General features: G+C 31.1%; 2 protein-coding genes across 2 annotated transcripts; one reads left to right on the forward strand and one right to left on the reverse strand.

Annotated features, from left to right (window-relative positions):
- Positions 1-3,292: 3,292 nt before the first annotated feature.
- LOC150030361 (thaumatin-like protein 1) lies at positions 3,293-5,208 on the forward strand. Its single transcript, XM_090309800.1, has 2 exons — positions 3,293-4,359; positions 4,743-5,208. The coding sequence occupies exons 1-2, from the start codon at positions 3,629-3,631 to the stop codon at positions 5,056-5,058; spliced, it is 1,047 nt and encodes a 348-aa protein (XP_090165926.1). The 5' UTR covers positions 3,293-3,628; the 3' UTR covers positions 5,059-5,208.
- Positions 5,209-5,841: 633 nt separating this feature from the next.
- LOC120088450 (endo-1,4-beta-xylanase 5) lies at positions 5,842-10,038 on the reverse strand. The gene is made up of 8 exons (XM_039045760.2): positions 9,821-10,038; positions 9,686-9,720; positions 9,418-9,571; positions 9,129-9,301; positions 8,671-8,772; positions 8,156-8,302; positions 7,424-8,062; positions 5,842-6,339 (listed from the first exon to the last, which is right to left on the reverse strand). The coding sequence occupies exons 1-8, from the start codon at positions 9,915-9,917 to the stop codon at positions 6,004-6,006; spliced, it is 1,683 nt and encodes a 560-aa protein (XP_038901688.1). The 5' UTR covers positions 9,918-10,038; the 3' UTR covers positions 5,842-6,003.
- Between the last annotated feature and the right edge of the window lie 3,196 nt (positions 10,039-13,234).

The raw sequence follows: 13,234 nt of genomic DNA on the forward strand, positions 1-13,234 counted from the left end.
CCTCCTTCAAACTCTAAACTTCCCCTCTAACCAAAATTAGCCAGAGCCCCCACTCCTGGATTCTCACAACGAGAATACCAAGGTTACTAAGTGGTAGTGTCCCGGTTGGTTTGAGGATTGAGTTTTTACTTGCTGCTCGTTCGAGGAGTGTTCGAGTTGTTCGACGCGTTCGTGAACGAGTTCGTTCGAGGGATTACTTGAAGAATGATTCTTCAAAGGTATAGTCTCTTGATCCTTTGCTTTTATTTCAAAGCATGTTGTAATTTAAGATTTATGCATAATCTGTTCTTGTATGACTGTAAATGTATGCGTTCAATCACAATGAGATTTGGACGATTCACTTCCGCTCAAAGGTTCTCTGTAAATAGAGTTCCTTCACTTATATCTATAGTGTGATCATTATCTCAAATATTTTCACAGCAATAGTTTGTACATTGGTAGGTAATGTAGATTTATTTATTGATTTATTGAGTTTGGTGAATATATATATGTATGTACGTACATATATATAATAATAATAAAAATAGTATTCATATTATAAACTTAATTATATTTTAAAATTAATTTAACATTAAATTCATAAATTAGGTTGAATATAAACAACTTAATTTAATATTTAGGATGGTTTTTAAATAAAGAAAAGAACTACTTTTATAGTTTATGAATATATTTTAAAACACATTTTCAACCATTGTTTAAATTTATATACAATTTAATCTATTATTAAATACATATTGGAAAACATTAAAAACAATTATGTTTTTATTCAGTTTATTGCTTTCAAATTTTCTTTCCAGATTACCTATCAACAAATCCTAAATTAATAAAAAAAAAAAAAAAAAGAAAAGAAAAAGAAATTTACCTTCATTTTTTCCCTTTTTGTTAGAGAAAGCCTAGAACTATTCATAATTGTTTCTTCTTTTCTCTTTTCTTTATAAGAAACCAATTTCACTTATATCATGTAATCTATTCACTAAAAAATAAATAAATAAAAATTCTAGTGAAGGTTTAAAAGTGAAGCTCTGTTTAGATCTTCAAATACTTTTTAAAAAGTTTACAAAAATGAAGAAATAATATAAAAATTTTGTTTAATCAAATAGTGTTTTCTTTGTGTAATTCTGATGTTGAATTTTTGTTATCCACCCCTTGGAGATGGAGAATATATTAAAATAAACCCATAGTATATTTCCAAAATAAGAGCGCCATATTGAATTATATATATATACACACACATACCCATACAAACACATTATAAGTTTTAATTCTTTTTAATGTTTTTCTTTTAAAATTGTTAAGACCCCGTTTGTTAATCATTTTGATTTTAGTTTTTATTTTTAAACACTCATTCCACTCCCAAATTTCTTTTTTTGTTATCTACATTTTACCCATGGTTTAAATAACAAGCCAAATTTTGAGAATTAAAAAGCTTTCAAAAAATTGTTTTTGTTTTTGGAATTTGACTAAAAATTTAACCATTATTCTTAAAAAGATGCAAATTATTATAAGAAATGTGGATGAAATAGGCTTCATTTTCAAAAACAAAAACAAAAAATCAAATGATTATCAAACAGGACCTAAACTGTTTGTTTTTGTTTAAAATTTATAATACATATTGGGTGTGTTTGATTGAACTTTTCAAGTGTTTAATATTGAAAATAAGTCATTTTAAAAAACACTGAAGTATTTGACAACAACTCAAAATAATTTTTGAAATACTTTCAAAGTATATTTTTAAATGTTTTTATCAAATGAGTTTAAATAGAAATGAATTTTTTGAAAGAAGCTTTTTCTAATCAATCCAAACAGACCTATCATAGAATATTTAACATTTGAGTTTTATGATATTTTAATTATTAATCATGTATTGTATAGAAAATTAATTACTTTAAATTATAAGAAAAAATAATATTAACCCGACAATCTTACCCAACCACCTAAATTTTAAGGGTTGGATTGGAAAACTTATTTGAGTCTTTCATATAGTCAACTTGACCAACTTTATTAAAAAAAAAAAAAAAAAAAAAAAAAACCCTAACCCAATGCATATTCACCCTTCTACAATCATTAAAGTTATAGTAAAAATTGGAAAAATTGAATATATATGAATTGAATACACTAGCAAACTGATTACACCTCAACTAGAAACAATTGTATAGTATTCGAACTCAAACTTAAGTCAAATGATGTAACGAGACTTAGATATGAAAATAACCAAAGATTTGAAAGAACCTCAAAACTTTTGGAGACTCCAAAATGTAGTCGAGACATGCTTTTGATAAGCGTTGTCCTGAAGACAATTATTCGCTCTGCATGGGCTGCAAGCAGACTATAACAATTGTCTTAGCAGGATACAACGACTAACTTCGGTAGAACTGCAACCTCAAACTACTCAGATCTGTCATATCTCTTGTATATTTGCTCTCAACTTAACTTAAGAACAACAGAAAGAAAGACATTAGTCACTTTGGAATAAGATGCTACAAATGAAGAACCAAGTTGCTATTTATAGACTAGCAATTTAGTAACTCTCCCAAATACAAAATAAAATCAAATAAATACAAAAATTAAAACAATTGTCAATTTTAACTCAATAGAGTTGTTACTTGATAAAAATAAAAAAATAACTCATTCAAATTAAAAAAACTACAAATTTAATTTTCATACATGTTAAATTTGTACATGAAACATCATTTTAATTGGAAGTTTCAATCAAATTTGAAAGTTTCTAAACAATAAATTTAATCTATACAATTAAATCCAATTTTATGTTTCAATATTCAATTGTTTCATTTTCTTTCACTATAAATATATCCAACAAAAACAATGAAAATGTTAAATTATTAAAATCGTCTCTAAGATTTATGTTAGATTGACAATTTTCAGCCTTGTTCTCAACAATTTCATTTTTAGTTTTTTAAATTTATGGTAGTTTCATCCTAATTTTTCAATGATAGTTTTCGCATTTTTTAAAGTGTATTCCTATGTTTTATTATCTACTTTCTACCAATGTCTTAAGAAACCAAGTCAAGATTTTGAAAAAAAAAATATTTTTGTTATCAAAGAGAGTACAACTCAACTAGCATAAAAAATGTATTATCAACCTCGATATCAGATGTTTGATCACCCTTCACATATTATTGAAAAAGAAAAAAAAAATTTGAATTTGGTTAAGAATTTAAGTTTGTTTGACAAATAAGATTTTATTCGAAATCACCCTCAAATAGTATCGACTAAATTATTAACTACTGAAGTCAGATGTTTAAATCCTCTTCAATCGTGTTAATAAAAAGTTAAACTAAAAAAACCCTAAAGTAGAGGTGGAAAAGAGGATGAAACATCAATAATGGAAAGAACAAAAAAAAAAAGAAAAAGAAAAAAGATGAAGGCCCAAGTCCTCCTTCAAGATCATTACCCTTCTTCTTCTTCCTCATTTTCTTCTTCCTTTTTTCATTCTCCTCTCTCACTCTCTCTCTCTGTTTCTACAGACATTTTTTGTCTTTTACTTCCACTGAATCTCCTCTCATATTCTCACCCGCCAAAAACCCTCCTCCATTTTCCTTCCTTCACCAAATTTCCACAAACAAACCCAACAAAAGAAGAAACAGAGTAAACCCTCTGCTCCATTTCCATGGCTTCCTCTGCCCCTCGTTTCATCTCCCTCATTTTCGCATTCCTTCACTTACTCCCCACTTCCACAGCCGCCACATTCACCTTCGTCAACAGATGCGATTTCACCGTCTGGCCGGGCATTCTCGCCAATGCCGGCAACCCCACTCTCGGCACCACCGGTTTCGAACTCCCTAAAGACACTTCCCGTTCTTTCCTTGCCCCCACTGGCTGGTCCGGCCGTTTCTGGGGCCGAACCTCCTGTAACTTCGACGGATCCACTTCTGGATCCTGCCTCACCGGCGACTGCGGCTCTGGCCAAGTCGAATGCAATGGCGCCGGAGCTGCCCCGCCGGCCACTCTTGCAGAGTTCACTCTCGGAACTGGTGGGATGGATTTTTACGATGTCAGTCTCGTTGATGGGTATAATCTACCCATGATCGTTGAAGGAACTGGTGGGTCCGGTCAGTGCGCTTCCACGGGTTGCTCAACGGATCTGAACCGTCAATGTCCGCCGGAGCTGAGGGTTGGCGAAAGAGACGCGTGCAAGAGCGCGTGTGAAGCGTTTGGGACTGCTGAGTACTGTTGCAGCGGCGCGTATGGTTCACCCAACTCTTGTAAACCGTCGGTGTACTCAGAAATGTTCAAAGCTGCTTGTCCTAAATCGTACAGCTACGCTTACGACGATGCTACGAGTACATTCACTTGCTCCGGCGCCGATTACACCATTACATTTTGCCCTTCTTCTCCAAGGTAATCCATTCTGTTTCAAGTTTCTTCCATTGACCCCTATTTTTTCTGTGGAATGATTTTTAAATCTTACTGTCATGATATGAGATTACTGATGTTGCAGTGATTGGTTTAGTTTACTATGATTTAGTTTAGATCGAAATGATTGAAGGAATTTGCTTTGGCATCTGGGGTTCTGACGATCTGGTAAAGCCTGATTCTAATGTGTTTATTTAACTGATAATGGGGTTGGTTTTATATTAATGCCAATGCCATACTGCCAAAGATTCTCTTTTAAGTGATCACTATGGAATATTTGTGCATTTGAATATAATAACTTCTGCTTTCAACAAAGAACATGGCACTAAAATTATATTAACATGTGGGGTCATTCCAACTTGGTGCAGCCAAAAATCATCAAGTTTTCCTACTCCAACAACACCAGATACAACATCTCAAGGCTATGGATCCGAATCCGGTATAGGGTCAGAGTCGGGATCGGAGTATGGGATGGGGTATTCAGGAGCTTCTGGAACTGATATGTTAGGGACAGGTGCAAGTTCGGGATCGGAGTTGGGGTCGGGATCTGGGGAAGCTATGCTAGCAGATGGGTCATGGTTGGCCGGTTTGGCTATGGGAGACTCGGCCAAAACAGTCTCTCCTCTATCCACTATACTGTTTATAGTAACATTTATAGTCGTTTTGACTTCTCTTTTCTTGTAGCCCTCTCTCTAATTTCTTCTCAACTTATGGATTCAGCTTTGTTATGTGAAATTGAGCAAGGGATTTGCAGTTGGTAGGAAAGAAGGAAAGGCTCTTCCCCCAGATTGTAAAATGCCATCTTGAATGATTCATTTTCTATTTTGTCTGGAAGTGTTTCAGTTCAATGCTCTTTTTTTATTTCTCATTATATTATTTCCTTTTCAAATGTTTCTGAATCAGCTCATTGCTTGTGGTGTGAACAAGTTGACAAGCATGGCTGATTTGTTTATATTAGAGAAGGATCTCTTGGCCTGTAATGCAAGTAACAGGTCACAACTTTGGCCTTTTTTGTCTGTCATCTTAGCTAAGAAAAAAAATGGAAAAAAATGCAACTTTTCAAAGCCCCTTAGTTCATTTTGGTTTTAGTGGAATTTGAAAACTTGTTAAGTTGAATGAATAAACTGGCAGTGGAGAAAGACAGATCACTGAAATTGGGGATCGAATCTGCAGTGTAAAGTGGTAGGATAAGGGAATATTATCTACTTGTTAATTTATTTTATTTGTATTGGAATGTCTTGGATCTATAATCAGACGCTTCGAATGACTATGCATGAGATCTAATTGTATTTGTATTTATATTATTTACGCTTTTTAATACAGAGTTTAGAGAAATACGTTAAATATAAACATTTTAACATTGGAAACACTTCTGTGATTTAAAATTTCATATTTTCCCTATTATCTCTCTTAACTTTGGAATGTAGTTAATACATTGTTATTGAACTACTTAAATATTTGTATCGATTTCTCAAATATTTAGGTTTTTCGATTTCCTTGATTTTTGATTACAGAACAACTTGTTTGGCTCTAAATGAAACTCCTTTGAACACTCAACTTAGACAGTTATCTACATATTTTCTGTAAAAACAGTAATCCTTTACTATTCAACTTCAAATTGCAACAGTTCTACAACTGAATGCTGAAGTGTTTAGTTTCATCACCAACTGAGACAGGGAAAGTTGAAGTAGCAGTTCTGTTTTCATACATGACGCTTACTTCATATTCACCCAAAAAGCCATAAAAGCTAAAAGAACCATGGTCATCCGTTCGAGCTTCGATATCTTCGGTTCGCCATTCTTTCAAGAGCTTGTCAACGACGTCCCCAGTCGGGAGGTTCTGAAAGTTGGTGTCCGTCAAGCACATTTGGTAGCAGCCATTCGGATGCAGCGCCGTCCACAGCATAATCCCACCGACGGCAGGGTGGGAGAAACCTTCCTTCAGCACAGCCTCCAAATAAGAAGCCTACAAAGAGAATTCCATGTCAAATGGAAAGAGAGGAAAGAAAAGAAAAGATAATAGGATGACCGTTTTAGATTATTCAAGGCTTGATTTGGTTACTATTTGGTTTTTTTATTTTTTATTTTTAAAAATTATATTTATTCTTCTCAATTTTTTAGTATGATTTACATCTTGAAGAGTTGAATCTTAGCCAAATTCTAAAAATAAAAACAAGTTAAAACTATTTTTTTTAGTTTACAAAACTTGACTTGGTTTTTGAAAATATTAGTAAATAGTAGAGAACAAAACAATAGTTTGAGGTAAAAATGTGTTTATATGCTTAATTTTTCAAAATTAAAAAATAAAAAGTCAAATGATTACCCAAGGAAGTCTTAATTTTTAGTTATTTGAAAACTATGCTTATAAACATTACCAAATGATGCCTTAATTTTTAGTTATTTGAAAACTATGCTTATAACATCAATTCCATCTCTAAGTTTCTTTGTTTTTCTTTTCACTTCCTATCAATTTTTTCAAAAACCAAACTATGTATTAAAAACTGTAAAAAGTGGTTTTTAAAATTATATTTTTGTTTTTAGAATTTGACTAATATTCGAATGTTTCTTTAAAAATAAGAAAATCATGGCGAAAAAATGGAAAGAAACAAACGTAATTTTTTAAAACATAAAACTAAATACAAAATTGTTATCAAACAAAGTTTTAACTTTTAAAGTTGTCTAGCTAATCCCTGCACATAAAAAAGTTTTTTTTAAATGAATCTTTAAATTTTTTATAGTGTCTAGAAGATCATTCTCGACAACTCATTTTATACTTGATGAAATACTAACCATGCATTCTTAAAGGATTATGTGGGTGAGGAAAATTTAGGCATAGCTTGTATGCAATGTAAATGTTAAACAAATTGGTCTAACGACATAAACTTATCAAACACAAAATCGAAAGTCTAGAGACTAACAAACACAACCTTCAAAAGGGTATATAACAAAGTTAAAAAGGTTGAAAATTGAATGTAAAATCATGTCACTACCTATAAACATTTCTACTAATGAATGAATTTTGTTGCAATAGAACTGGTAGATCATAATACCTGTGTTTCATGATCCAAAGTATTGCTGATATCAACTTCTGTGAGCCAAACTGGAAGTTTGAGAGTGGCCAATTTGTCTAAGATGGCTCTCATTAGAGGTGGGTTTGGGATGGTGAAATGACCTTCCAAACCAATCCCATCCATTGAAACTCCATTTCTTTTAAGTTCTTTAAGCCTATCAATATAACTGTCAACAGTAGATTTCACATCAATGCAAGTCTCCACCACATTGAATTCATTCATAAACAATGTAGCCAATGGATCAATCTCATGTGCTGTCTTATAGAAATGCAAAGTTGCATTAGCACCAAGGCTTTTCTCATAGAAATCAAAATGCAGCATTTCATTGCTCACATCCCAGTGTATGAACTCATCTTTGTATCTACTTAACAGCCCCTTTATCCGAGAATCGACTGCCGATTTCAGCCCTGCCCCAGTCAGGTTTCGAACCCACGGCGGTGTGTACTTTGGATCCTCCCAGAATATGTTGTGGCCTCTAGCAGTTATCTGATTTGCTCGAACGAATTCCAACATTTTATCAGCTGTTGTGTAGTTAAGAGCCCCTGGTTCTGGCTCTGTGGCATACCATTTTAGTTCATTTTCAAAAACAGCTGCATTGAATCTCTTCACAAACCAATCCTGGAAATGGGGTTTTTGAAACATAAATGAGAGATTGATTTGAGAAACAGGTAAGAAACAAACACTTTTGTCAGATTGTTTAAGCTAAATTACTTGATAAGGTAAGTTCCCTAGGATGGTTTTTGCAATTGCGGATCCAAATGGGAAGTCTTTAGAGATTTGTTTTACATTAATGACTGCTCCTTCCAACCTCCCTCCTTGTTTATCAGAAACATGAACTGTGACAGCTCGTTTCCTCACCTGTTTTGTTTTGGATTAGCGTTATGAAATCGATAAATAAAGAAAGCGAGAAAGCGTAAACCATAAAGATCAATTCAAAGACACTGTTAGCTACATCTACGTGCAGAGAGTGCAATTTAATTAACAGATAGTAATATCATATAATATAGTTTGCAACACACTCTAAATCCTAGGCCCAAAATCGTAAATAACATAAATGTGTATACAGTGAAACCCCGTGATTGGTCATTAAAAGCATCAACTAATAGATTCAAGGTATTTCAACTATTATTATTCAAATATCAAAACAAGAAATAACATCATAGATTCAGAGCCATTTACTTAGCAACCAAACAGAGGATTGATTATCTGAATAATGTCCAACTTACAGTATTGATTGTGAGTTGTTGATTTACTCTCCACTCTTCTTCTGTAAACGGCTGTAAAGAAGCACTATCTATTGCTATATTGGCATCTCCCTCATCAAAAATCTGTAAAAGAAAAGGGAATTCAATGAGGACCCAATTGAAGTAAAATGAAAATGCTTTTTGTTCATATCAAGAAATTGACAATCAAATATAAATAGAAAAATGTAAACAATAGAGAATTGACATAGAGATTTATATAGTTCATTAACAGCGTGTTAACTACATCTACGGACAAAGAGAGATAGCAATTTATTATTAGAGAGAGAATCAAATTACAGATTCACAGGCTTGAGTAGAGTTAGAAAGTTTATATAGCCCACTCTTTTAAACGTTGAGCCGAAATCATAAATAGCATAAACACGAATACAACTTAGGTTTCAAGGTATTCTAACCGTTAAAAATCTTTGTTCTCCTCATACCTGAAAGAATAGAATAGAGAAATTTGAAGGCAAGTTCAGAAAGAATCCACCTTTGAGAAAAGACCAACAACCATGCTTTGCCAAAACAGTCCCTATACAATTGTAAGTATCATTCTCAATCCTAAGGCTTGCCCTTACAACAGTTGAAACTGCTCCTCCAACTTTCACCCAACCTATCACCAAGCCCAACACAACAACAAATTTGGGCTCTGAGTTTAGCTGAATTTCTTTATTTTAAGGCCCAAAAGAAGAAGAAGAAGAAGAAGAAGAAGAAGAAGAAGACACTTACTTGAAAAGGAATAATAGGTTTTGGCTGTGAGATTGTGCAAGAGAAATGCAGGTGAATAAGCAGCATTTGAAGAGCCTTCAATGGTTTCAATACTTAAAGCTTGATTTTTGAGGATTCCTCCATTGTAGAGTGGTTTTTCTGGACTTAATTCACACTATTTTTTTTAAAAAAAAACCCATTTGGAAAAAAAAAAAGCTCCATTTCATTAACAAAACAAAAAAAGTTTCAAACTTTAAGAACCATATAAGAATTTGTAGTGAAATATTACCTCAGTGTGAGCTGTGTAATCGTATAAAGGCCCATCTGCAAAAAAACAAAACAACCCCACAAAAAGAATAAGAAGAAACTTTAAGAAACACACAAGAAAATGGCAGAAAAATCAGAGATTTGAGAGAGAAGAGACCGTATGAATCAACAAGAACTAGAAGAAGAAGAGGATGAAACAAGAAGAAGAGGATGAAAACCAGAAAAGTAGAGAAGAAGGGATGAAATTTTCTCATGGTGTAATGAAAAAAGAGGGAAAATATGAGGGTTTTAAAAGAAATGAAATCACAAGGGGAACAGTGAAAATCTGGTCACAAGCTTTCTTTTAACACCATTTCATGTGACTCTTGCCATATAAAGACAGAATTTTTCGCCTTGTTATTTTGTTCATTAAACATCTAATTTATATGTTTTTGTCGCATGATTTGTGTCTCTTTTGACAAATTATATAAAAATGTTTGTCTTGATTCTTTAATGTTTGAATGATTTATATTAAATTAACTTTTGGTTTAATTGTTGTGTTATGATGTTTTCTTTGGAGTCAAATTCTTCTTTTTTGCTGAATGTATGATCCTCTTAATGATGGGGTCTAATTAATCATACTTGATCTCCTATTGATTCATTAACTATGCTGTTTTGTGGATTCTTAAACTTCATTTGATCATTATTTTATTAATAAGACATTGATTCTCTCTTCTTTGCTATGGAATCAACATGTGTATAGAATTCAAATTCATTGTAACTCAACATTAATGGCCATTTACTATCTTTCTTTTTTGAAGTCAAAGAAATATTCTTCCACATATTTAATCTGCTAAAAAAGATAGAAAAAATTGTTCCTAAATTTTGGATTTAATTTTCATTTTGTCCCTAAGTTTCAAAATGTTATACATTTAGCATTTAATTTTGAGTTTGATTTCAATTTTGTTCTATACACATTTCAAAATGTTATAATTTCTCTTGAAATTTTAGTTTTGTTTCAATTTGGTAATGATTTACACATGTAACCTCACCTTTTTTTTTTCACTAAATAAACAGTTTTAATCTTTGCCGTTAGTGTTTATTAATTAATTTAAAATAATTATTAAATGAAATTTTAAATTTAATTTTAATAGTGATGAAACATAATGAAACTTAATTAATTATAATTCTTTAAATTTTTTTAAATTAGTAAATGGACCTTAACACTATAGTTGAAAAAATAATATTGAGTAAAAAATTGAAGTTAAAAGTGTAAATTTTGAAATCTACAAATCAAATAGAAACATAACTCAAATCTCAAAACTAAAATTGTAACATTTTTTAATCTAAAATTCTAAATCTTGAAATCTAGGGGCATATTGAAATAAAACTTAAATCTCAAAAGTAAAATGGTAATATTTTAAATTATAAACTAAATTAAAACGAAACTCAAAACTTTTGACTAAAAGTATAATATTTTGAAATATATTAACCAAATAGAAACTAAATTCAAAATCAACATAATAATATTTTTCTTAAAATGAAAAAAAGTAAAAGATAAAACATGTGTATAAACATTAATCAATAATGTTAGAATCCTTGGTTTAACTTTTCTTATGCTAATAGAAAAACAAAATCTTGAGGAGCTATTGATAACTAACGTGTGCAAAAGTTAACCATAAGTTTTTTTAGTACAACCATAAGGGTTTTCGTGTGAACAATTGACCTTTTTCATTTTTCCTCTGCGAAGTCTTAATTATTTGGAAGACTTCTTAGAACTAAAAATTAAATTTGGTTGTTAAATATTTGATATTCGTACTCAAATTAATTAATAGTTACGATCACTTGTCATACTTATTATAACTCAACTAATATAGTACTTGTATTATTAATTTCAAAGTTAGAAATTTAATTCTCCTATTCTACCCATTATAGTAAAAATAATAATAGTTACAATAACTTCTATAACTTCAATAATATCAATTGGTTAATATTCATTTGGTCCCTACCTTATAAAAGGTGACAATTATTATCCAATTTGCCAATTACTAAAATAAATTTTATACACAATTAAACTTTTTAAGACAATTTATTTCTAATTTTTTGAGATTTAGTGAATAGTGTCTTGCTAAAGTTTTGATCTAGAGAAAGAAATAAATTTGAAAGTATGAAATAACCAAAAGATACACTTTTTAAAAGTATAAAGATCAAAGTGGATGTTTCAAAAGTATATAAACTAAAATGAACCAAAGTGTTGTAAGTGCATAATCAAAATGGTCATTTTAGGAGTTTAAAGACCAAAATGAACTAAAATGGAAAATCTAAGTTGGCACGTCTAACCTCTTAGTCAACAAGTAGGAGTGAGAGATTCGAACATCGAACCTCTTAGTCAACAACATATATCTCAACTATTATATTATATTTAAGTTGGCACGTCTAAGATTAAAACCCAAATATAGGAGAAAGAAACGGGAAAATATGACTAAGATAGGGATGTTTGTCATAAGTTTTGTTTTTATTTTTAATTTTTAAAATTTGAACGTTTCATTTTCTTTTACTAAAAAAAATCTAATTAATTAAATCGTTTTAACCAAAAAGATTAAATTATAGAAAATATTTACCTAAATTTTGTATTTACTTCAAAAAATACTCTTGAACTTTCAAACATAATCTTAAAAAAAAGTACATGTTATCCTTATCATTGGTTTTAAATGAAAATTGTTGGTACTTTGTTTTAGAAAATACTCTTAAACATTTGTAAGTTTTAATAATGCCCTCCAACTTTAAAGTTAAAAAATACATCTTATATGAATAGAAATCACCATTACTTTTTTTTAATATTCATGAACTTTCGATGGTTGCATTAATATCCTTACCTCAAAATAATCTTAAAAAGATAAAAAAAAAATTTGTCATTTATATAATAAAAAATGAAGGCAATAAACAAGAAACATTTACCATAGTCGAATTGTTATTCTTAATTCAAAAAAGAAGAAATAAGAACATAACACGAGAAATAAACAAAACTACGAATAGAAACTGAGCTTATAAGTTAACCTTGCTTGCTTGAAGAGAAAATTGTATATTTGATTATTTGACGAACATAATCGTTTGACACAATAGCCCTAAGACATTTTTGAATTTATTTTAAACTAAAACTTCATTAATGAAGAAAAGATAAGATACATGAAGATCCTCCGATAAGATAAACTAGAGGCAAACGAGCTAGTCATTAAGAGCCCAAAAAAACCTCAAAAGACTTAGGTAGGTAGAGGGTTATAGGTAAGTGAATTTGGCAGAATGGAAGATAGGTAGAGAGACAAGGGAATAATAATTAGGTTAATGAAGCCATAAGTTGTCTGGAATCCTATTTTCAAGTGGACAACAGTTCAAGCCATTTGTTTGTGTTTGACATTGGAAGACACCAAAAAATGGACCAAAGGGTCCCAACTCAAATTGCCCATTCCTTTCATGGGAAGGAAATGGAACAAGTTTTCAAGTTCCAAAGTGGGTTTCAAAGTATTGGAAAGTGCAACAATACACCCAATTGGAGGAGTTTCATTGTTTTTGAGTGGTGGCTCACATGAACTTG

Source organism: Benincasa hispida, unplaced genomic scaffold (assembly GCF_027475165.1).
Source record: "Benincasa hispida cultivar pf3 unplaced genomic scaffold, pf3_genome.v1.1 HicScf271, whole genome shotgun sequence".
NCBI lineage: Eukaryota > Viridiplantae > Streptophyta > Magnoliopsida > Cucurbitales > Cucurbitaceae > Benincasa > Benincasa hispida.

Bases quoted from the DNA above. Each gene is read 5' to 3' on its own strand.
- LOC120088450 (XM_039045760.2), bottom strand. From the start codon at position 9,917: ATGAGAAAATTTCATCCCTTCTTCTCTACTTTTCTGGTTTTCATCCTC. The intron at 8,303-8,670 runs GTAAGTTGGACA...AAAACAAAACAG, and splicing joins AACAACTCACAATCAATACT to GTGAGGAAACGAGCTGTCAC. The intron at 8,063-8,155 runs GTAATTTAGCTT...CCCCATTTCCAG, and splicing joins TAGGGAACTTACCTTATCAA to GATTGGTTTGTGAAGAGATT.
- LOC150030361 (XM_090309800.1), top strand. From the start codon at position 3,629: ATGGCTTCCTCTGCCCCTCGTTTCATCTCCCTCATTTTCGCATTCCTT. The intron at 4,360-4,742 runs GTAATCCATTCT...AACTTGGTGCAG, and splicing joins TTTTGCCCTTCTTCTCCAAG to CCAAAAATCATCAAGTTTTC.